Below are 22849 nucleotides of genomic sequence, written 5' to 3' on the forward strand. Positions count from 1 at the left end.
GGATCAACAACTTGATTCATTACTGCACTTGCATTTTAAGGGTATAAATACAATCTAATCAAATAAACAAAGGAATGTAGAATCAATAAAAAAAATTAGTTAAGAATCAAATTAACAGTATCTTAAACCACAACTCAAAGGCTATCTTAACCTACTACACATCAGGTTTTACTTTGAAAATGTATTATTGTCTTTAAAAAAAGGACATACTGTAAAAAGAAAACATACAACAATGTCTGTCTATAATTGTCCAAGTAAAGTGCAGAAATGATCTATAGGCCCTAAGGTGTTAATTCCACAATATGGCAGAATGTCAGTGACTACATTTTATTCTGCAATAGGCAGCAAAGCGATGATGTTGTATATAATAGATAAATAACTACGACCTTAATAATAGATTAATAGCTCTATGACTTTAATATTGCCATTCACACCTGATTGAATTTGCTTTCAAGTACCACGATCTATAGCAGCTTCATTGTTTTATTCATGAGATGTACTGGTGATTAAAATTGTGCTAAGCAAAAAAAGTTATAAAACATAAAATCGTGCAATGGTTTAATAAATGTGTAAAAAAAACCTAAGACTTACAGAAGTAACTCTGTACCAAACATTACACCTCCCATGCTAATCTGATTCTCAGTAACCAAAGAACAGGCAAGTTTGGCTAACTGTCTGTGAGAACCCAACAACATTATGCCCCCCCCCAAAATGCCATCAAAACCAATCTTTTATGCACCATTGTCTTTTCAAAAATAAATTACTTCACACCAGTCATTCTGAAATATAATGCAATATTATTTCAATATCTGAAAAACTGGCAGAAAAAAAGTCTGCCACTGAAATATCACCTTGCAACAAAAAAGGAATATTGAAAAGAATCTTCTTAAGGGGCGTATAACCAACGTGGGCAGCAGTCTTCCTGCAGACATTAGATTAACCCAGAGAAAAATCCCAGAAAGTGTAAATCTCTCCATTCAGGAATGCCACAGATGCAAACACCAACTTTATTCATTTGCTTGAAATGAGAACAGAAAATTAATTAATCAAGCAAAAAATATAGTTGTTATTGTTTAGTATTATTTTCTCTTTCTCCATTAAATTGCATGTGCCAGCTGAGTCAATCTAAAAAAATAAAGCTGCAGCAGGCAGGATGAGTCATAATTCCCCCATCAGTACCTCAAAGAAAAAACAGTGCACAGTCGCATAGATCAGACTGTCACCGGGCAAGTGATGATCTTCTGTTCCAACAGAACACTGGTAATCAGAAACAGAATGTACAGTACAAACATTATCAGTCCAAGAATCTTGTTCATTTTCCATCTGCAGGCTCCAATCGAAATGATAACGAAGAGAAGCATGATGAAGAGGAGAACAATAGCACAGAACAGGCCGTTGCTGCGGACTATGATTGGTTCAAAGTTGTTAATAAAGCAGAACAGGAGCCATGGCAGAGGCAGGCTGCAAAAACAGAAAAGAAATACACTTCAAATGTTTCTGAAGAAGCGAGTCAAACTCCTGCCTCTTCTATTAATAATTCACAATTATGTTTTCATTACTACTTATGCTGAGCTTTTATTATTTTAAAGAAGACCCAAGTTTATTTTAACCAAGAAGGAAATAACCTGCACTTACCCAGTGCCTTTCATGTCCTTAAGTGCTGCAGCAAATTATACAACTAACCAGTTAATCTGATGAATATTAGCCAGGGCACCAAGAAAACTCCCTGCTCTGCTTTGAAAAAGTGTCATGGAATCTTTTATATTCAGCTGAATAGGCAGACGAGTCCTCATTTTAACATCGCATTTTCAATGACCACATCAACAATACAGCACTCCCTTGGTACTTTGTTGAAGTGTCAGCTTAGATCAAGTGCTCAAATCCTAGAGTGGGGGTTTAAACTCATGATATGCTGCCTCAGAGAACAGAGTGCTATCACAGGGCCAACCTGCGATGAAGGGGTTGTCATATGAAGAAAGGTTGAGCCTATACTCATTGGAGTTTAGAAGATAGAGAGGTGATCTTATTGAAACATATAAGATTGAGGGGACTTGACAGGGTAGATGCAGAGAGGATGTTTACCCTCATGGGGGAATCTAGAACTAAAGGGCATAGTTTCAGAATAAGGGGTTGCCCATTTAAGACAAAAATTAGGAAGAATTTCTTCTCAGAGGGTCGTGAATCTTTGGAATTCTCTACCCCAGGGAGCTGTAGAGGCTGGGTCATTGAATATATTTAAGGTAGGGATAGACAGATTTTTGAATGATAAGGGAGTCAAGGGTTATGGGGAATGGAGTTGAGGCCAGGATCAGATCAGCCATGATCTTATTGAATGGCGGAGCAGGCTCGAGGGGCCAAATGGCCTACTCCTGCTCCTATTTCTTATATTCTTATGTTCATAAGTTGACTTACTTCTTTCTTCCTAAAGCATAATAATTTAACAGAATTATGCACATGCTAATATTCAGTTGTTGTATGAAGGTAATCGACAAGTACAAGAGCTTGAGTAGCAAAGGGACTAAAATAAAGACAGAGACATGCAATGTTACAGTGGAAGTAATTAGTCTTTGAGATACGGGATTTGAAATCCAGCTCAGGATTGAACAGGTTGACAAGGTTTCAAATGTTTTGGGTCAGCCTGAATCAATGGGCAGGGAGGGAAATATATTCAATGCCAAGTTGAACTGGAGGAACATAAGAACATAAGAAATAGGAACAGGAGTAGGCCATATGGCCCCTCGAGCCTGCTCTGCCATTCAATAAGATCATGGCTGATCTGATCATAGACTCAATGTCACTTCCCCGCCCGCTCCCCATAACCCCTTATCCCCTTATCGTTCAATAAACTGTCGATTTCTGTCTTAAATTTATTCAATGCCACAGCTCTCAGGCAGCAAATTCCTCAGATTTACAACCCTCAGAGAAGAAATTCCTCCTCATCTCTGTTCTAAATGGGCAGCCCCTTGTTCTAAGATCATGCCCTCTAGTTCTAGTCTCCCCCATCAGTGGAAACATCCTCTCTGCATCCACCTTATCAAGCCCCCTCATAATCTTATACGTTTCGATAAGATCGCATCTCATTCTTCTGAATTCCAATGAGTAGAAGCTCAACCTACTCAACCTTTCCTCTTAAGCCAATCCCCTCATCTCCAAAATCAACCTAGTGAACCTTCGCTGAACTGCCTCCAAAGCAAGTATATTCTTTCGTAAATATGGAAACCAAAACGGCACACAGTATTCCAGGTGTGGCCTCACCAATACCTTGTATAGCTGTAGCAAGACTTTCCTGCTTTTATACTCCATCCCCTTTGCAATAAAGGCCAATATACCATTGGCCTTCCTGATCACTTGCGGTACCTGCATACTATCCTTTTGTGTTTCATGCGAAGTACCCCAGGTCCCGCTGTACTGCGGCACTTTGCAATCTTTCTCCATTTAAATAATAACTTGCTCTTTGATTTTTTTCCTGCCAAAGTGCATGACGTCACACTTTCCAACATTATACTCCATCTGCCAAATTTTTGCCCACTTAGCCTGTCTATGTCCTTTTGCAGATTTTTTTGTGTCCTCCTCACACATTGCTTTTCCTCCCATCTTTGGATCGTCAGCAAACTTGGCTACGTTACACTCAGTCCCTTCTTCCAAGTCATTAATATAGATTGTAAATAGTTGGGGTCCCAGCACTGATCCCTGCGGCACCCCACTAGTTACTGGTTGCCAACCAGAGGAAGTTTTAAGTCATCCAAGACTGGATACCAGACAAGCAGTCTGACAGTACAGAGGCAGTCGAGAGAAGTGATATAGAAGTGGGTGCCATCCGTATACATGTGGAAGCGGATCCTGTGATTGCCGATCACGTCACCGACAAGTTTGTATATGAGGAAGAGAAGGGGCAAAGGATAGGTTCTTGGGGAACTCCAGAAGTGACGGTGCTGGGAAAGGAAGCGAGTGCATTGCTGGAAATGTACTGGCTATGTTCCTATAGATAAGAATAGAACCATGTGTTGGCAGTCACATGAAGCTTTCGCCAATATTCAGTGTTTGGGCTCATAAGTAGAAAGACTACTTGAGCAGGTTACTGGCAGAGGAGGGGAGAAATTATAAGTAAATGTGGGTGCAATTCCCCTGCTTTGCGCCTCTCATTAGCTTATCAGGGGGCGTAAAAGTGTTTTTGCCTGGGGAGGGGGGGCTACTGGCTCCCTAGTGTGGGAGTTAGCAGAGGCGCGAATCCAGTAGTGCCGCGCCCCCGCTAGTACCGCCCTGGGCCACTGCTCTATGTGCAGCAACCTCTTTTCGCCTCACCGTGGCCTGCTTTCACCCTGCAGCAGAAATTCGACAGCGACCCATGAGGCTGCTGCAGGCGATGTCAGCGTCAGCCTCGTGGGTCACGAACCGGGTCGCACTCCGCTCACGGGGCGAAATTTAAAGGAGAGGTGCATGGCACCATTTTGCGCTGCCCTCCGACTTACTGGACCAGCCTACATGTCTATTCTCGCGGGGTCCGTGCCACGATCCGTTTCAGTGATGGGCTGTAGCCACAGCACCCCGTATCCCCGGTAGCCTAGTTAGGCCCCTGAAAACCCTGCAGAGCTAGCAGCGTGCCCTCCCCTTTAACGGAAGGGGAGGGCCTTTGGTCAGCATTACATGGAGAGGCTGCATGGCACTCTGACTTTCACCCGGGTAGCGTCCCTGAGCCGGCCCGGACAGGAAGTTGGGTGCCCGACATTGCGCTCCACTTTCTGTCAGGGACGGTGACTCTAATTTAGGTCACAGAGTGGGACTTCTGCACTGGCGCAGGAAGTTCCGTTGTATGAAGGATACCACACCCAAACTGGGCGCTCCCAAATTTCGCCCCCAATATGCTTAAGTACATCAAAGTTGGCAGTGGCATTGGTCGGGACGTATGAGTTGATCAGTTGCTTGCGAACTGTGTATGGAGCTAATGAGAAGTGCAGAAATGTAACAAATGAGAAAATTAGATCCAATTTTGATTGTTTTACCTTTAACATTCAATAGAGTGAACTATCAAGAGTAATGTAGAGAAGAAGCCATAGGAACCTTATTCTGTGACATTAAAACTTTTTTTGTGTAATGTTATTTTTTGGACAAACTATGCAATCGCTCTATTGTAAAGTTGTTTCATTAATGAAATGAAGAGATGAAAAAATTGATAAAATGTTTGAAATTATTTTTCATGAACTTACCCAACTGTAATGTCAAATATATTGCTTCCAACTGAGCTGGACACTGCCATATCACCAAGTCCCTTCCGTGCTACAATCACACTCGTGATGAGGTCAGGAATAGAAGTGCCTGCTGCTAAGATTGTCAATCCCATAATCTCTTCAGTGATCCCAATTGTCTCCCCAACCTACAGAATTGAAAGAGTGAATATTTCTTTGAGTGACACCAGTAAGAAAAGCAGCTTGTAACTTCATCAGCATACATATACAAAGGTCAGTGCTGTGAAGCATCATTCAATTTATTCTGCTTAAACAATTCCTGGAAAAAGAGATTAACTCAGTAGAGGATAGATATTAAGAGGCTTGAATCATTTTCAGGGTACAGTATTGGATAGAGGACTGGGCTATAAGCATAGAATCAGAAGTCAGTTCCAGATGAGGGAAATGATCATAATTTGAGATAAATATCTCTGAAGGCAAATCATCTCAGCAGAGTGTTTTGCAGAGGTTGTTGCATACTGAAAAGGTCATTTTTTTTTTCATATGTACTACATGGTAAAGCAACTGTGACCATTGAGCAATGTTTTATTTCTCTAATGGCATAAATCAAGCATTAAAGATATGACGGAAATGAAGGACAGTAGGGTTGGTGGGCGGGAGCAAAGAAAAATGGTGGGAAAAACATTCCAATGATGAAAGATTACTTGTTAATAACACGGCAGCCAGGAATTTGACTTTACTTTTGTTGCAGTTATTTTTTTTTAAATGTTTCATATAACTTATTAATCAGCAGTTGAAATGTGACAAATTCAAATGTTACCAGCATCCTGTTGCGCCTCATGAAAATTCATTGTGCTCTTTTGATGGGCAAACTCTCTGGAGGTGGGGTCGGGGAAATGAACTGCTTTTGAAATTGTTCTCATGAGAGAACATAATATTAAAAAAAAAATTCAGTTTGGTAAGATTTGACTTCTGCATTTAATGACCTTTCACAACTCCTGCTATTCTTCTTTAGTGGTAATGCAAAGAAAGTTGCTTCATGCAATCCTCAACATGATTTGTATGTGAATTAATAATCACCAGGAGAGGGAACTGCAGCAGCTGGTGGGTAGCCTATTCAAAACCCCACATCACTGACTTCCTGGTCTCGGCTGGATTACTCTGGCGAATTGCTGAGTAGATGCCATGTGAGTTAAGGGGAAAATGAGAACCTAGAGTAATTATCTTATCTGGATTCCCATTCTTTAGATATGGGATACAATTTTCCTCCTCCCAATACATGGATAAAATACTACTCCATGGGTAAATAACGTACTTTTAACATACGTACAAACTCACTATATTGAACATCTCCCGCTCAGGTCCACTGATTCCATTGGAATCATATGGACAATTTTCAAAAAAAACCCTTGATTCTCTTTCCCCTTTCTGTATAGTCAATTCAAAAAGATTATCTTCCTTTTCCAAGTTTTTGTCAGAATGAGATTTCCACATTTTCACTGCAAGTTGTTTGACTACCTGTCTTGCTGGCCAATATTCCTACCTCCCAGGACAACCAAACACAAGTACTGAGAGTTTGTTGAGTTGCAATAAAGCATAATGTCACTTCTGTTCACGAACCTTGAATTTTTGCTATTGGAATTGTTTTCATTGGCAGCACAATAAATTGGGTGAACAGTTTGGGAAAGAATCCCTCCAGTTGCATCTAGATTGAGCAGGTGTCTTGGTTTTGAGAGTGTTCAAGATTCTGTGGAACATCCACAGACCATGGGCACTGATACTCTGGGCAAGCATAGCAGTACCCGCCAACAACACTGGAATCAATTATTAGGCCCATCGATAAACCACTCACTACTACAATGTGCCATGTGCACTATATATTATGAATGTATTGCATGATATAGTGTAACAAGGTAACAACTGCAATAAAAATACATTTTTTTTTTAAAAATGGCTGGGGTTAATCCAGTTTAGACTGATGGGATGAAAATCTCCCTTTACGTACTGTGAAGGATGAATGTGAAATGTGTTCTTGGCAGTCTCAAGCCAATTCCCCGCCAGTGATTTAGCAAGAGAGTATGCCTACACATCTATACTAATCTACAATGTCTTTGAACTAACCCAACTTTTCTCTGCAACAAATTAGGGAAAATCCCCAGGTTTTACCAGTCTCCTGTAATTTTCCAATGACCCTCACCATGAGCGTGTATTCTCTGATATTCCTGGCAATGCTGACACTTCTAAATTGAAGATGACTAAACTTCTGATCTGTAAGTGCATGGAACCAGGAACAACATGTTCTGAAGACTGCACAATATTGACTGGTATTGAATAGGGTTTGCAAGCTTGGACAATTGAATGATTTGGGGATTTCAGAAGTGACTGCTTTTATAAAAAGATAAAAAATGTTTTATTGATAGTATTATTGCACCTTTTGAGGTTAGGGTTTAGTTAACTTGCTGGGGCAAAGTAGAAAGAGCTCAACTTTACTCAGCCTATTATTATACTTGACTTGGATTTTTGATGTCACTTACAGCCAGATGCTTTACAGCTTGATGAGAATAATTATGAAAAAAACACACATTGGAAAAATGGCACTAATATTGAAACACCCTTGATGAATGACAGCATCTACCGATGTTAATTCATTTCCATCATCCTATCAGACAAAATGACTCTTCTGAATTAGTTCTCCTGGTGGTGCAAGGCATACTTAGATAAATGTATTGAAAACATACGATAGAGATAAAAACAAATTCCAAAGGCAAATAATGTTAAATTTAAACATTGTCCCTTTTAATGGTTTAATTCTTAAAGAAGTTCTGCTTTCACCAAATAGTGGTAAATAAATTAGCAAAAAGATTTCTGATGCAAGTATTAATGAACAAATGCTTAACACACACTCTCCATTATTTTTACTGGATCTTTAACCCATTTGTCTCATGATGGCATCATGTGCAGGTAATGAGAATTTGTTTCGAGATAATGGGGTTGATATTCAGTAGCACCATTTTGCCGTCACGAACTGGGTTCAGGGAATGAGACCTGCGGTCAAACGGATAGGTCCATTTGTTGATTAATACTGGTCCTCGGGCTTCATCTTAATAAGCTCAGAGAGCAGCTGATGCCTTACGCTCATCCTCAGGCAGCTCGCAGGTGACATGGGAGTCAATGTTGGTCCACTGCAATGCCAGCAATGGCTCTCGAGCAAGTCATGGCAGGGGAGGGCAAGGAGTACAGGAAAGCAGCTGCCCGCAGGCCGGCTGCAGCCTGCAGGAGTGATGTGAAACCAGAAGGAACACTTCTGCTCTCCACCAGCACCATAGAAAGGTTAAGTTTAAAAAAAAAATTAACTTACATTTTGGTTGTTGCCTCTAGCAGTCCCTTTAAGGACTGCTGGCTAGGTCGCATACAGAACCAAAAAACTGAGCACAGTAGATCCAACACCAACAAATTTCCCAGCAGGGTTCTTACACTGACATTAGGCTTCTTATTAACATATTCAAGGGCCCCGAAATCTGTTTAAGACGACCGCCTGGGATGCGTGCAAAGTCACCTTTACCAATATGGCAGCACTCGATTGGGTGCGAGATGCTGCATGTGGAATTGGTTCCTTTTATCTGTTTTTCACCCAGTAAACAGGCTCCATGAGGACCAATTTTTACCCATATTTAGATCATTATGTATGTGGAGAAATCGTTTTATAGTGACTGAGGCAATGGCGTTCTTTTTATTATAAGCAATTCCAGGATTTTTAACCAGTGTTTTGGTGATTCCATTCCATGATATTTTTTCCATTTCCCCCAATCAATCAATGGTCTTGTAAATGATAACGGTTTTGTCAATAATTTTTGATGAAGACTCTCTCTCTTTGAAAGGCGTAATTATCTTAAGACCAATTTTTTTTAATGAGGAAGGGGATGATACCTGCAAAGCAAAACTCTACTATAATCACTGGTTAATAATTACAAGACATTATTGTGCTTACCTGGTGTGCCCACCAGACCATTAGATAGGAAAAGACTGCAATCCAGCTGATTGACCCCAAGAAGGATAATGCAAAATAATTCTGTAACTTCTGCAACACAAAACAAAGTTTGTGTCAATTTTAAGTGGATGTGCCTAAACTAGAACATCTCAAACTCACACCGGTATCTTGTGATAAACTGTAAACATCAATGTATAACCAACTTTCCAGTAGTAGCCAATTGTTTTCTGAAGCATCAAGCAAATAAGCTTCCTCTATCTGCCCTTGCTTTTCTGCCATCTCCTGTGCCACAGACCAATTATAGTTGAGAACATGATGAGCAGCCAGGCATATTTATGTTGTCAATCATTCATGGATGCCCTAGGCAAATATAACAAAAGCTTGTTTTTAGGGAGTTATTGACATCTCTGGACTGGGAATACATAAGAACATAAGAATTAGGAACAGGAATAGGCCATCTAGCCCCTCGAGCCTCTTCCAGGTCATCTATGTATATTGTAAACAGTTGTGGTCCCAGCACCGACTATTTGTTCAGCAGCTTTTCTACATAGTTCCTGCTTTCTTTTGTACAGAAGCCCCACTAACACCTCCTTTCGCAATTGTATTAATCAAGAGTTACAGTAATAAAGAAGATTTTTAAAATCTTTGGTAATGAGAGAGAGCCGAAAATGTTGATCCTAAATGACATTATTGTATTAAATATCAGAGAGTCTTCTTCGTTCTACTGTAACTCTTCCAAACTTAAATAGGATCAAATTAGATGTGCTACAAATCCTACTGGATTTGTCCTAAATATCTTAAGAATCCCACAGAATGCACAGTTTTACAGCCATTAATGTTACATTACTCTCTGAATGGTACTTAAGGCAACTAAATTGAACTTCATTTTATTCCAACATAATACTGTAAAAAATACTATGGAACTAGCCTTTTACTTAATATATCTGACTAAAAAGAATGAAGTTGACCTTTCCTCTAGCTACAGATTTCCTCTACCTAAATTTTCCCCCTTTTCTGCCACTGGGTAGGTTCCATAAGGTGCCAGTAACCCCGTGTAACTGCCCCAAATGGTTATTCTTCATATGAGATTCTATTACAATGGCATGTCTTGCTGTACACTGGAGGGGGAGGGATCAGGTAAGCAGAAATTTTAAAAGTAACAAAGAAACGAGAAGGCAATAGTGCAGGGTAGTGATGGGGGAAATGATAATCAGAGTGTGACAGGAAGGAACAGAGGATATAAACGTAGGAGTGCATCAGAAAGTGGGGTCAGTGTAGGGAAAAATGGTAAAAAGACTAAATTAAAAGCTCTTTATCTGAATGCACGCAGCATTCGTAACAAGATAGCTGAGTTGATGGCACAAATAGAAATAAATGGGTTTGACCATTACAGAGATGTGGTTGCAAGGTGACCAAGGCTGGGAACTGAATATTCAGGGGTATGCGCCATTTTGGAAGGATAGGTAGAAAGGAAAAGGAGGTGGGGTAGTTTTGTTAATAAAGGATGAGATCAGTGCAGTAGTGAGAAATTATATTGGCTCAGAAGATCAAGATGTAGAATCAGTTTGGGTGGAGATAAGAAATAATAAGGGAAATAAGTCACTGGTGGGAATAGTCTATACGCCCCTTAACAGTAGCTACACTGTAGCACAGAGTATAAATCAAGAAATAATGGAGGCTTGTAAGAAAGGTACGGCAATAATCATGTGCAATTTTAATCTTCATATTGATTGGGCAAATCAAATTGCCAAAGGTAGCTTTGAGGAAGTGTTCATAGGAGTCTATTCGGGATGGTTTCTTAGAACAATACGTTGTGGAACCAGTTAGCAGACTGAAGTAATTAATGATCTCATAGTAAAGGATTCTCTTGGGAAGAATGATCATAGCATGGTAGAATTTCAAATTCAATTTGAGGGTGAGAAAGCTAGGTCTCAAACTAGTGTCCTGAACTCAAATAAAGGCAATTACAAAGGTATGAAGACAGAATTGGCTAAAGTGGACTGGAAAAATAGATTAAAGGGTAGGATGGTAGATAAGCAGTGGCAGACATTTAAGGAGATATTTCATAACTCTCAGCAAAGATATATTCCAGTAAGAAAGACTAAGAAAAGGATGAACCATCTCTAGCTAACTAAGGAAGTAAAGGAGATATCAAATTGAAAACAAAGGCATACAGCATTGCAAAGAATAGTGCAAGGCCAGAGGATTGGGAAATTTTTAGAAACCAGCAAAGGATGACGAAAAAAAGAGAGAAGATAGTTTATGAGAGTAAACTAGCAAGAAATATAAAAATGGACAGTAAGAGCTTCTACAGGTATATAAAAAGGGAGAGAGTAGTTAAAGTAAACGTTGGTCCCTTAGAAGGATAAGACTGGGGAATTAATAATGGGAAACAGGGAAATAGCAGAGACTCTGAACAAATATTTTGTATTGGTCTTCACAGTAGAGGACACTAAAAGCATCCCAATAATTAATAATCAATGGGTTATTGGGAGAGGGATGAAACTTAAAACAATCACTATCACTAGAGAAAAAGTACTAGGCAAACTAATGGGACTAAAGATGTACAGGTCCCCTGGACCTGATGGCTTACATCCTAGGGTCTTAAAAGAAGTGGCTGCAGAGATGCATTGGTTGTAATCTACCAAATTTCCCAGGATTCTGGAGAAGGTCCCAGCGGATTGGAAAAACGAAAATGTAATGCCCCTATTTAAGAAAGGAGGAAGACAGAAAGCAGGAAACTACAGACCAGTTAACCTAACAACTGTGGTTGGGAAAATGTTAGAGTCCATTATTAAAGAAGCAGTAGCAGGACATTTGGAAAAGCATAATTCGGTCAGGCAGAGTCAGCATGGATTTATGAAGGGAATTCTTTGAGGATGTAATGAGCAGGATGGATAAAGGGGAACCAGTAGATGTTGTGTATTTGGATTTCCAAAAGGCATTCGATAAGGTGCCACATAAAAGGTTACTGCACAAGATAAGAGCACACAGGGTTGGGGGTAATATATTAGCATGCTTAGAGGATTGGCTAACTAACAGAAAACAAAGTTGGGATAAATGGGTCATTTTCAGGTTGGCAAACTGTAACTAATGGGGTGCCACAGGGATCAGTGCTGGGGCCTCAGCTATTTACAATCTATATTAATGAATTTTGTGAAGGGAGCGAGTGTACTGTAGCCAAATTTGCTGATGATACAAAGATAAGTGGGAAAGCAAGTTATGAGGAGGACACAAAGAATCTGCAAAGGGATATAGATAGGTTAAGTGAGTGCACAAAAATTTTAGATGGAGTATAATGTGGGAAAATGTGAGGTTATCCACTTTGGTGGGAAGAATAAGAAAACAAATTATTTTTTAAATGGAGAGAGACTACAAAATGCTGCGGTACAGAGGAATCTGGGTGTCTTTGTACATGAAACACAAAAAGTTAGCATGCAGGTACAGCAAGTAATTAGGAAAGCAAATGGAATGTTGGCCTTTATTGCAAGGGGGATGGAGTATAAAAGTAGGGAAGTCCTGCTACAATTGTACAGGGCGTTAGTGAGACCACACCTAGAATACTGCGTGCAGTTTTAATTTAAGAAGGGATATACTTGCATTGGAGGCAGTTCAGAGAAGGTTCACAAGGTTGAATCTGAGATGAGGGGGTTGTCTTATGAAGAAAGGTTGAGTAGATTGGGACTATACTCATTGGAGTTTAGAAGAATGAGAGGTGATCTTACTGAAACTTAGATTCTGAGGTGGCTTGACAGGATAGATGCAGAGAGGATGTTTCCCCACGTGGAGGAATCTAGAACTAGGTGGCATAGTTTCAGAATAAGACGTCACCCATTTATAATGGAAATGAGGAGGAATTTCTTCTCCCAGAGGGTCACAAATCTTTGGAATTCTCTACCCCAGAGAACTGTGGAGTCTGGGTGATTGAATATATTTAAGGTGGAGATAGACAGATTTTTGAATGATAAGGGAGTCAAGGGTTATGGGGAGTGGGCGGGGAAGTGAAGTTGAGGCCAGGATCAGATCAGCCATGATCTTATTGAATGGCAGAGCAGGCTCGAGGCGCCAAATGACCTACTCCTGCTCCTATTTCTTATGTTCTTATGTACTTAGATACCTTGTGTTTCTGTCCTCTGGACTACTTCACTTCCAGATAATGGCAATTTGTTGGCTTTATTTACTTCCTTTTCCTTAATTTGGTTCTCTGTCTCCATACTTTCTTTCCTGTTGTTGCAGGAATCCAACACTGTGCATTTGTTAAAGGTTTCCATGGTTGAGGGCAATACTTGCTACTATAGCTTCAAGTAATTTCTGGTTTTTATTCAGGTTTTCGGTTTCTAAATCAGCCACCATTTTATAAATAATCATTTCCATAAATGCATCGAAAGCTCACTCTAAGATCTATCTAATTTGAAATGTCCAATTTCGCTGAACTACAACCACTTTATTCTCAAAATTCCTCATTATTGAAATGCACTACATGTTTTATAAGTAAGTTTTAAGTAATAGATATCCATCAACTTTCTAGGCATTTTAATCCTTGTTGCCTCTGAGTCACCAGATCATGGGTAGGCCACACTCTAGCACAGGATTACAAAAATTTAGGCCGACACTTCAGTGCAATACTGAGCGAGTGCTGTGATGCCGAGGTGCTATCTTTCAGATGAGATGTTAAACCAAAGGCTCCGACCACCTTTTCAAGGGGTTGTAAAAGATCCTATGGCACTCTTTCGAAGAGGAGCAGGGAGCTCTCGCAATGTCCTGGATAACCATCATCCCATGAGCAAAAAACAGATTAACTCGTTAGTCATCTCATTGCTATTTGTGGCTCTTAACGTGCTCAAATTGGCTATTGAATTTGTCTAAAGAACAATTCAAAAGTGATCCATTGGTTATGAAGTGTTTTGGGATATGCTCAGGGTGTGACAGGTGCTACATAAATACAAGTTCTTCTTTCACTTTCTTTTAATATCCCTGTTGTGTGTTCTTAGATTTTCCCTGCTCACTTCCTTTTCTCACGTTCTCTTGCTAATGTCTGTTGATAGCTCCTTTTATTATTAAATCGCAGTTGCATTGTAACCCCTGAAATGCCTAAAGCAAAATTGCTAAAAGATGCTTTTACATTCAGGAGAGTGCAGCGAACAGCAAACAAGTGGTTCCACTGGTGACAGCAGAAAGTCAATCTTCATTCTACCAGCAACAGTGGAGACACACTGGGGGGAAAATTGCAGTCGGAAGCTTCCTTCGGACGAAGGCTTCCGACCCGAAAAAAGCTACGAATGTACTTGATGGTCCAGAGGAAAGTAGAGATTCCGGTTGGAGGCCGAGATTCACTGTGCCACACATGGGAAGATGCCTTTCAGGTACATACGTACCCGAGTACAAGCTGGAGTCACGTGGGCCTGGACCACCAATCAATATGCAGTATTCTCATTGATAAAAATGGGAGCTCTGTTTGTACGGACTCCCATTACTATCAATGAGAAAACCCCCTAAGACACCGAAACACAGCGTAACAAATAAATATATAAAACACCTCACATATTTAAAATAATGGAAATTAAATGTAATTAAATGTTTTAGATAAAAAAAGTCCCCAAAATATATATTTTTGTGTGTTTTAATAGGGTTAAAAACAAACTTACCTGAATGGACAGGGATTTAAATATAAAAATGAGTGTTTAAATTTAATTGTTATATGTTTTAAAACTCTTAACGCTGGTAAAAGTAAGCTATGCGCTTGCTTTTATCCGACGTAAAAGTTTGAAGGACATTTTTGCTGGGCATGAGTTGGGCAAATAGTCCAATCTCTCCCGCGCGAATGTCCTTCTCCTGGGGATGTGGAGGATCTGTCAAAAGAAAACTTGACAGATCGGAAAAGTCGGTTTTTGGCGCATGCGCAACGCGCGTATGAAAGCTGGCTTTTGCGAGGCCTCGACGGGTCCGTGCGCACTTCGTACGCAGCTGGCGAGGCCGGAATTTTGGCCCACTATGTTCTTGGGTTGAAGGTCTCATTGGCTCCACTCCTGGTCGGTTAGAGCCAGTTTTGAGAGTCTGGTGAAATGATGTCAACAAAACAACAATGTCTTTAGTTCCAATAACATGAATGTTACCTGATTAAAATAATTAGGTTGAAACCAGCAAATTACATCATTATTCTGTGCCCATCTTATGGATACTGATGTCAGGTGAGACCCACGTACACAGCAGAGGTACGGACAATATAAAACGGGTCTTTAATTGCAAATGCGTTCTTTCCTCTGTAAAATAGGTGCTAGCAAAATGAAACTTAGAATTTCTTTTTACTTTTGGTTTTATTTTCTTACTTTCTCCCCTTCGTTCTTTTCTCGGAGTCAATGGGTTCAAGTTTCTGGCCGCGCCTAGAACGGCGCAGCCCCGACCTGGACGCCTGTTTTTCGTGCCTAAAAGTACGACAGAAAAATACCTCTGAATTCTCCAGCTCCTTGCAGCTCCCTGGGAGCTCGGCGTAGCTCGCACACAGCAGCGGGGGGCGGAGCCACAGAGTCGAGCCAATTCTGATAGTGGAGGGGGCGGGGCTAATTTAAATGAGGCAACATCATGCCGTCAGCCCTGCGCGTGCGAGTTGGAGTGCGCGCGCATGCACAATAGCCCAGTAACATTGGCACTCGGCCATTTTTAAAGGGACTTAAAGAAAAGTGTTGATTTGGCTCATGGACCCCTGGAAAGGCTTGGGATTTAATTTTGGTGATTTTTTTGTGTCTGAACGAGTGCTTTTAGCAGCACTGTTGAATAAATCACCTGCTGAAATCAGTGAATGCTGCTTTTCACTGCTAAACTTGCAGAACAGGGGCTTGCATTCTTGCATGCAAATTAAGGACTGTGTGTTTTGAAAAATAAGGGTGTCAATTCAATACAGCAATGGAACAACGTTCACTAAGAACAAAGAATTTCTTGCATGAGGAAGTGGAGATATTAGTCAACGTCATTGAGCAGAGATGGCAGAAGCTAGATACCAGCAACAGAGGTCGCATAAAAGTGCCACCTAAAGAAATGAAGAAACACTGGAACCAAGTTGCTGAAGATTACTGCACAGTGGTGCATACCATGAGATCGGGAAGCCAGTGTAAAAAGAAATGGCACGACCTCGGTCAAGTAGTTAGTGTAAGTAATAGTTTCCATTTTTAACGTAATCATAATTGTAATGTAACTATCTGCATGTCCCACTCTGCAGAAAGACGCACTGTGTAAAAAGTTATATTTTACTCTTTGCAGAAGAAATAGGCCCACAACAAAAGGGAAGCAACTCGAACAGGAGGAGGCACACCCAATCTGCATCCACTGACAGCCTTGGAACAGAGGGTAGCTGCTATGATGAGTCGTACATGGAGAAAAGCAATCAGTACAGCACAAGCTGGGCCCGCACACAAGGAAGAGGGCAAGTCCTGAAAATGCATCGTGGCCCTTCAAATCAACCTGCTACCTGGCCTACCATGTGTGCAAGTACTCATGCCACCCATCCGGCCCCCTCCCTTGCTGTTGAACATTTGACTGTTCTGATGTATTTTGAACATGATGATGATGATGATGATGCCAACCCTGAGGATCCTGAAGATACAGAACAAGAACCAGCACAACCAGATGCGGACGATCCAGACTGGATGATGGCGGCGATGGCTGAAATGTCTATAGGGGAGAGCTTCCAAATTAATGTTTATGAGCTCCCATTAAGGGGCATCAGAGTTTCAACCCCTTGCATAGGTTCTGTTTCCACCTTCCATGGTTTTGATTCCGATGTTGCGGGTCCCAGTGGTGCTGCTGGTGTAATGCAACAGTTTACAGCCAGTGCACCACCGTCCGAACCTGCGCCTCCCACTCGCATAAGTTCTGGTTCCACCTTCCATGGTTTTGATTCCGACATTGTGGGTCCCAGTGGTGCTGGTGATATAATGGAGCAGTTTACACCCATTCACCCACCATCCCAGCCCATGGCTCGCACTCGAGTGCTGCCATCTGGAGCACCAAGCGTCCCAGCCCGTGCCTCCCTGTGTAGTGGTGCCATTTGGAACACCGAGCGTCCCACCGTCCGTGCCCGCGCCTCCCAGTGTAGTGGTGCCATGAGGCAGACCCGGGCAGAGGAGAAGGAGATTGGCGACACGCTCTCCTGAGATGCAGCGTGCAACAGATGTGGCTCAGGTTGTGGCATTGGGTATGGAGACCAATGAGCTTACCCGATCACTCATCAGTAGCGTTAGTGCAGTGGGTGAAGAGGTGACGGTCCTGACGGGAGAAATATGCTCCATGTTGTACTGACGGTCAGCTTCTGTCCGTGTCATGTGTAGGGGCGTCATGAGCCACGTGGTCAGGCCGTACCCTTTGTCTCCCAGTAGCCAGCTCTGCCCTTCTGGCTGCTGCTCAAACATGTCAGATATAATGCTGTCGCGTAGGATGAACGCATCGTGGGTGCTGCCAGGGTATCTCGCATCGACTGACATGATGCGCTGCTTGTCGTCACACACGAGCTGCACATTGAGGGAGTGGAAACCTTTCCTATTCCTGTACTGCTCGGAATCCTCCACAGGTGCTCGCAAGGCAATGTGGGTACAATCAATGCAGCCCTGTACCTTTGGGAAGCCGGCAATCCTGAAGAAGCCCACAGCCCTCTCATAGATCGCTTGTGCGGTCACTGGGAAATTGATGAAGTAATTCCTCCCGTGCATACAGTGCAGCCGTGACCTGGTAAATGCAGGCATGTATTGCACGTTGAGAGATGGCGCACACATCTCTAGTTGTAGCCCGAAACGATCCCGAGGCATAGAAGGCAAGTGCAGCTATTACCTTCACTTCAACAGACAAGGCAGTCGGCGTTCTGTTTCTGGGCTGCAAATCTGCTCTCACCATATCACAGATCTCAGCGACAACTTCTCTGCGGAAACGCAGCCTTTTCACACAATCAGCCTCGCTCATGTCCAGGTACGAGCGCCTGGCTCAATATTGCCGACGTGGGTAAGGTCTCCTGCCCATCAGCCTACAGGCTATGACGTTCCTGGTGCAGTGAGCTCTTATCAATTCTCTCCTATGCAGTGAATTGATGGCGAACCATTGCATAATACGTGGTGTTGACAATGCAGCACCCATTCTGCAAATTTAAGTTTCAACCTGGCTATCTGGCTGCCTCTCCCTGTCCCTGGCCGAATGACCTCAGTCTCCCTCGCAGCTCGAAGGCTGCTTGCTGTGTCTTCGGTCGCCGTCAGCCACTGACGCCACTCCTGTCTCCTACATGGAAGGAAGGCCTGCCTGAAGCACCGCAGCTCGAAGGCTGCTTGCTGCCGTTGTTGTTGGGCTGCCGTCGAGCCACTGACGCCGCCCCTGTCTCCTACATGGAAAGCCTGCCTGAAGCACCGCAGCTCGAAGGCTGCTTGCTGCCGTTGTTGTTGGGCTGCCGTCAGCCACTGACGCCACTCCTGTCTCCTACATGGAAGGAAAGCCTGCCTGAAGCACCGCAGCTCGAAGGCTGCTTGCTGCCGTTGTTGTTGGGCTGCCGTCAGCCACTGACGCCACTCCTGTCTCCTACATGGAAGGAAAGCCTGCCTGAAGCACCGCAGCTCGAAGGCTGCTGCTGCTTCTCACAGGTAGGAATATTCAATATTTTGTCTTTGCTTTGTTTATAATTTTTTAAGTCAGGATGGCTCTTTATTTGTATAAGTAAGACTGCTGAATGCTTGTAGAATTTAATTACTTCCCTTCCCCCCCCCCCTCCATTCCCTACACCTGATTTGTAACCTACGCCTGATTTGTAAAGTGCAGGCAAGGTTTTTCTGAGCGTACAAAAATCTACACTTACTCCATTCTAAGTTAGTTTGAAGTAAGTTTTCACTGCCTAAACTTTCAAAACAGGTGTAAGTGGTTGGACACGCCCCCTTTTGAAAAAAAAACTGTTCCAAAATGAGACTGTTCAAACTGACTAGAACTGGAGCAAACTAAATGCCAAGAATTGCAATTTCTAAGATACTCCATTCTAAACCAGTTGCTCCAAAAAAATAGGAGCAACTCAGGCCAAAACTTGATCCCAATCTTGCTGAGTGTAGCTCCACAGGCATCTCACAGTAGTTGAAACATGTAGCCATTCTTTAGATGCAAGTGTTAACATTAAATATTCAATCATCACATTCAAGCCTGATCTCGTCTTCATTTGGAGTCCACATCTATGTATTTTCCAGGAGGGATTACGGATAGAAACTCGGAGCACAGAAGCTGGCAAAGTATACATCAATGTCATCAATGCCCTCAGATATGCCCAGGATGATGGTTGGAATGGTCTTTGGGAGGGTGATCATTACACCTGTGGAGTTGAGGGAGAATTCCTAGTCCTCCTGACTCCACATCAAGGGGTCCTTTAATAGATGTGCAGCCTCTAATTTAAATATTAAAGGAGCCCAACATCTGTGTTAGCCGTCCTCCTAATAATAGGTGCAATGCATACTAATTTCTATCCCCACAATTCCATTTTTAAAAGCAGAAGTTGATTTTTCCACTGACTGACTAGGAGGAGAAGTCAATGTAACTCATGCAATGTCTCCTCTAAGTAATGCAGTTGGTATCACTTACAGGATCAAATATTTCGATGTGTAGCATCTTCTATATCCTTACTGCCAAGTAAAACCATCACAACCTTCTAGTGACTCCATTTGAAGGTTTTAAAAGGGTCCTGACTCAAACGAAGAATGATTTATTGCATATAATATGTGCTGTCGCCGAGAATTCCCCAGGGGCTCTCCTAATTGACCGCCGGAAGTTTGGTAGTAACCCTGGATAGATTGGGTTTCTGCCGAATTTTCGCCGATGTGATGTTATGAAGTCCTGAGGAAATTTTCTGGCACGTAACTTTAAATATCTAGAGACAGCTTCGATATTAGCCCGAGAAACAGATAAGAGGTGTTGCTGCATGCAGTTCATTTGGTGCTTTCCAGACATTCTTACCCAAAACCGAAATAAAATAACTGCTTTCAAGTGATTAAGCATAGAAACACCACTAGTTACATAAGAAAATTTGATTGCTAGCAGGGTCTCTGGGTTTACATTCCTCCAACAAGTATTTGCCTCTGAAAAGATCAAAAGCACTATGCAAGAGATGGGGAAAGAAAAAAGAAATAATAAAACTGTACAAATGCTTACTTTTCTTCTGACATCAGGCACGGTGATCCACAGTGGAAGGATAATAGGTAGCACAATTAGATAGATAATTCGTTTACGATTTGTATCTGGCCAACTCAAGCTAAGTGGCTGGTCTTCATCTTCATTCTGTGTGGCAACTTCAGCCTAATAAAAAAAAGTGAACTATATTTAGTAATTTCATTCAATGCTTACTGAAAGTATAACACAATGAACATTCCGAATACGGACAATGATTTTTATTTTCATTGATCACCAAGACTGAGCAATTGTTTTGCTGGCAGTGCAATAATAGCTGTTAACGCTCACTCAGTAGTGTGGATAAATGAAAAGGTTTACAGATTAAAATACAGTGCTGATTGAGGAGTGAAAGCTTCTCTTGTTTGGTGATTAAATTGGGGTGAAAATTCTTTTCAATACAGCAATTAGATATTTTTGAAGATGATGTTAAAATGTTCATTCAGTCCTGGGTTTTGTACGAGAACAACTTCAATCTTAAAATTGAGTGCACTAAAACATCCAGGTTTGTATAGTTGAAATGATTATCACAAGCGTTCTAATGCTTCCTGTTCACATGGGCTAACTGATCAACTCGGGTATTGGTTCTAATTTGACTTGTTACTAACTTTGATTAGCAGAAAAAGAGTCAATGGGTGACCTGACCATTTACTTTCTGCAATTCTCAAACACTTCCAGAAATAATCATAAATATTAAAATTCTGCCTCCAGAAACCTTTTTTATTGTTGAGTTATTGTACCGTAATAATGTGTGTTTATCTATCTTTGGAGCAATTGTCAATCACAACATTGCCATAATTGACAGCTCTATAGTTAAATATAACATTTTCATTACCATGGGGCCAAAATTGACGGCCTTACCGCCCGCTGCCACCGAGATTCCTCTCCGGGTTGCGCCCAGTGCCAATTTGCACTTGGTCTGGAGCAGGCGGGAGCGGAGAACCGCCGGGAACCGCCAACTGACGTCAGTGGACGGCCAAGTGGTGCAAGTGACCTGCCCGCCGAGATACCAGGTTGGTGCGGATGGGAGTCGGCATCAGCAGGGTGAAGGACTGCCGCGAGGAGGCTGATTTAATCCCCAAAGTAAATTTAAAAAACTGGAAAAAAAGGTTAGTTAACTTTTTAATACATTTTTTTTCCCACAGTGACTTACCTTATGGGTTCCCCTGAAGGGCTTCTTGGTAATTTTTTTTTTTCCCAATCATTTTTATTTTGAATGTCTTCGACTCCATCCTCAGCCAGACTCCATCCTCGGCGGCAAGAGCCTTTGCCGCCGAGATTGGGAGCTCCCGCCCGCTGCTGCCCAGTTTGACTGCGTACATTGCTCGTTTGCCACCGGCCCAACTTTTAAATTCTTTTTCATCAAGCTCCCGCCCAAAGTGTCACCCGGTCTCTCGGCGGACGTTTGGGCGGGACTTGGCCTTCAAGTTAGGCCCCCATGTCTTAGCCACTTAGAGCAGCTCCTGATTATCCAAGTCAGTTATTCTGAGATACACTTTTGAATCACATAAAATTGAGAGATCACAGGGTTTATTTTCATGGGCTCCTAGGTTGGGAACAGGGCAGTGCTGTTCCGAAAATCGCAGGGTTAAACTTACCGCCCCATTCCTGATTCACTAGCCGCCATTTTGTATAGGGTCTTCATGAGGATTGACCAGACGCTCTGCCTGTTTCAGGGGGGAGCCACATTAAGGTGTGTAAGTTCGGGTCCTATGACATACTGGACAACTTTGAAGTACCAATGGATGAAGAATGCCCCGTACATGCTCCGTCCATTGGTCCAAGGCATAGCGTGACCTAACCAACTGTCCTTAAAGGGGACCGCTGCAGGTCACTCAGAAAACCAGAAAATATAATTTAAAAAAATTAAAACACAGGTTTTTGGGAGGCCAGGAGGTGCATGACCAGTATGTATATTAAAACAAGGTTGGCATATAAAATGGCATGGGCCTCTCGGTGAATCAAGTGGGCGGGTGCGCAATTGCGCTGTTGCGTCCTACTGAATAAGTTAAAATTGACCTCTAGATGTTTTAGATAAAGTATAAACAAGTGTTTCTAGTTTCAGACCTGAATGTCCTTTGCAGCTTTCAGTATGTACTCTGTATTGTTCCTCACAAAGCGAATTTCCCGTAATTGTCTTAAGCTGCATATCACGCTGTGGTGTAGGAAGAATGCGCAGAACCACACACCACGTGAGGTACCAGCTGGTTTATGAATTGATAACAGCATCCAATAAAGTTACAGGAGTGAACTACTAACCAAAAAGCATAAGAGGGAGGGATCATACGTACGTATTAAGGTCAAAGAACATAGTAAAACAAATTTCCTCCTGCATTTCTTAAGTGATTGGTGTGGAACAGATCATCACCAATAGTTGGTGAAACAAGAAACCTTAATGTACTTCAAGAAGGAACCAGATAGGTTATTGTCAACATTACAACAGTCAAAAGTATTTAATTGGCTGTAAAGTGCTTTGAGATGTCCTGAGGTTGTGAAAGGCGCTTTATAA

At 42.0% G+C, this 22849-nt stretch overlaps 1 protein-coding gene across 3 annotated transcripts in view; it reads right to left on the bottom strand.

Annotated features, from left to right (window-relative positions):
- Positions 1–167: 167 nt before the first annotated feature.
- slc24a2 (solute carrier family 24 member 2) overlaps positions 168–22849 on the bottom strand; it is a 299828-nt gene continuing 277146 nt past the window's right edge. For all 3 annotated transcript variants that reach the window (XM_070856791.1, XM_070856790.1, XM_070856809.1), the window contains 4 exons: positions 20326–20469; positions 9172–9261; positions 5205–5371; positions 168–1461 (listed from right to left, as the gene is read on the bottom strand). In XM_070856791.1, coding sequence (XP_070712892.1) covers positions 1212–1461; positions 5205–5371; positions 9172–9261; positions 20326–20469 — 651 coding nt within the window. In that variant the 3' untranslated portion in view covers positions 168–1211. The remainder of the gene's footprint in view (positions 1462–5204; positions 5372–9171; positions 9262–20325; positions 20470–22849) is intronic.

This window comes from Pristiophorus japonicus, chromosome 1, assembly GCF_044704955.1.
Source record: "Pristiophorus japonicus isolate sPriJap1 chromosome 1, sPriJap1.hap1, whole genome shotgun sequence".
NCBI classification, from domain to species: domain Eukaryota; kingdom Metazoa; phylum Chordata; class Chondrichthyes; family Pristiophoridae; genus Pristiophorus; species Pristiophorus japonicus.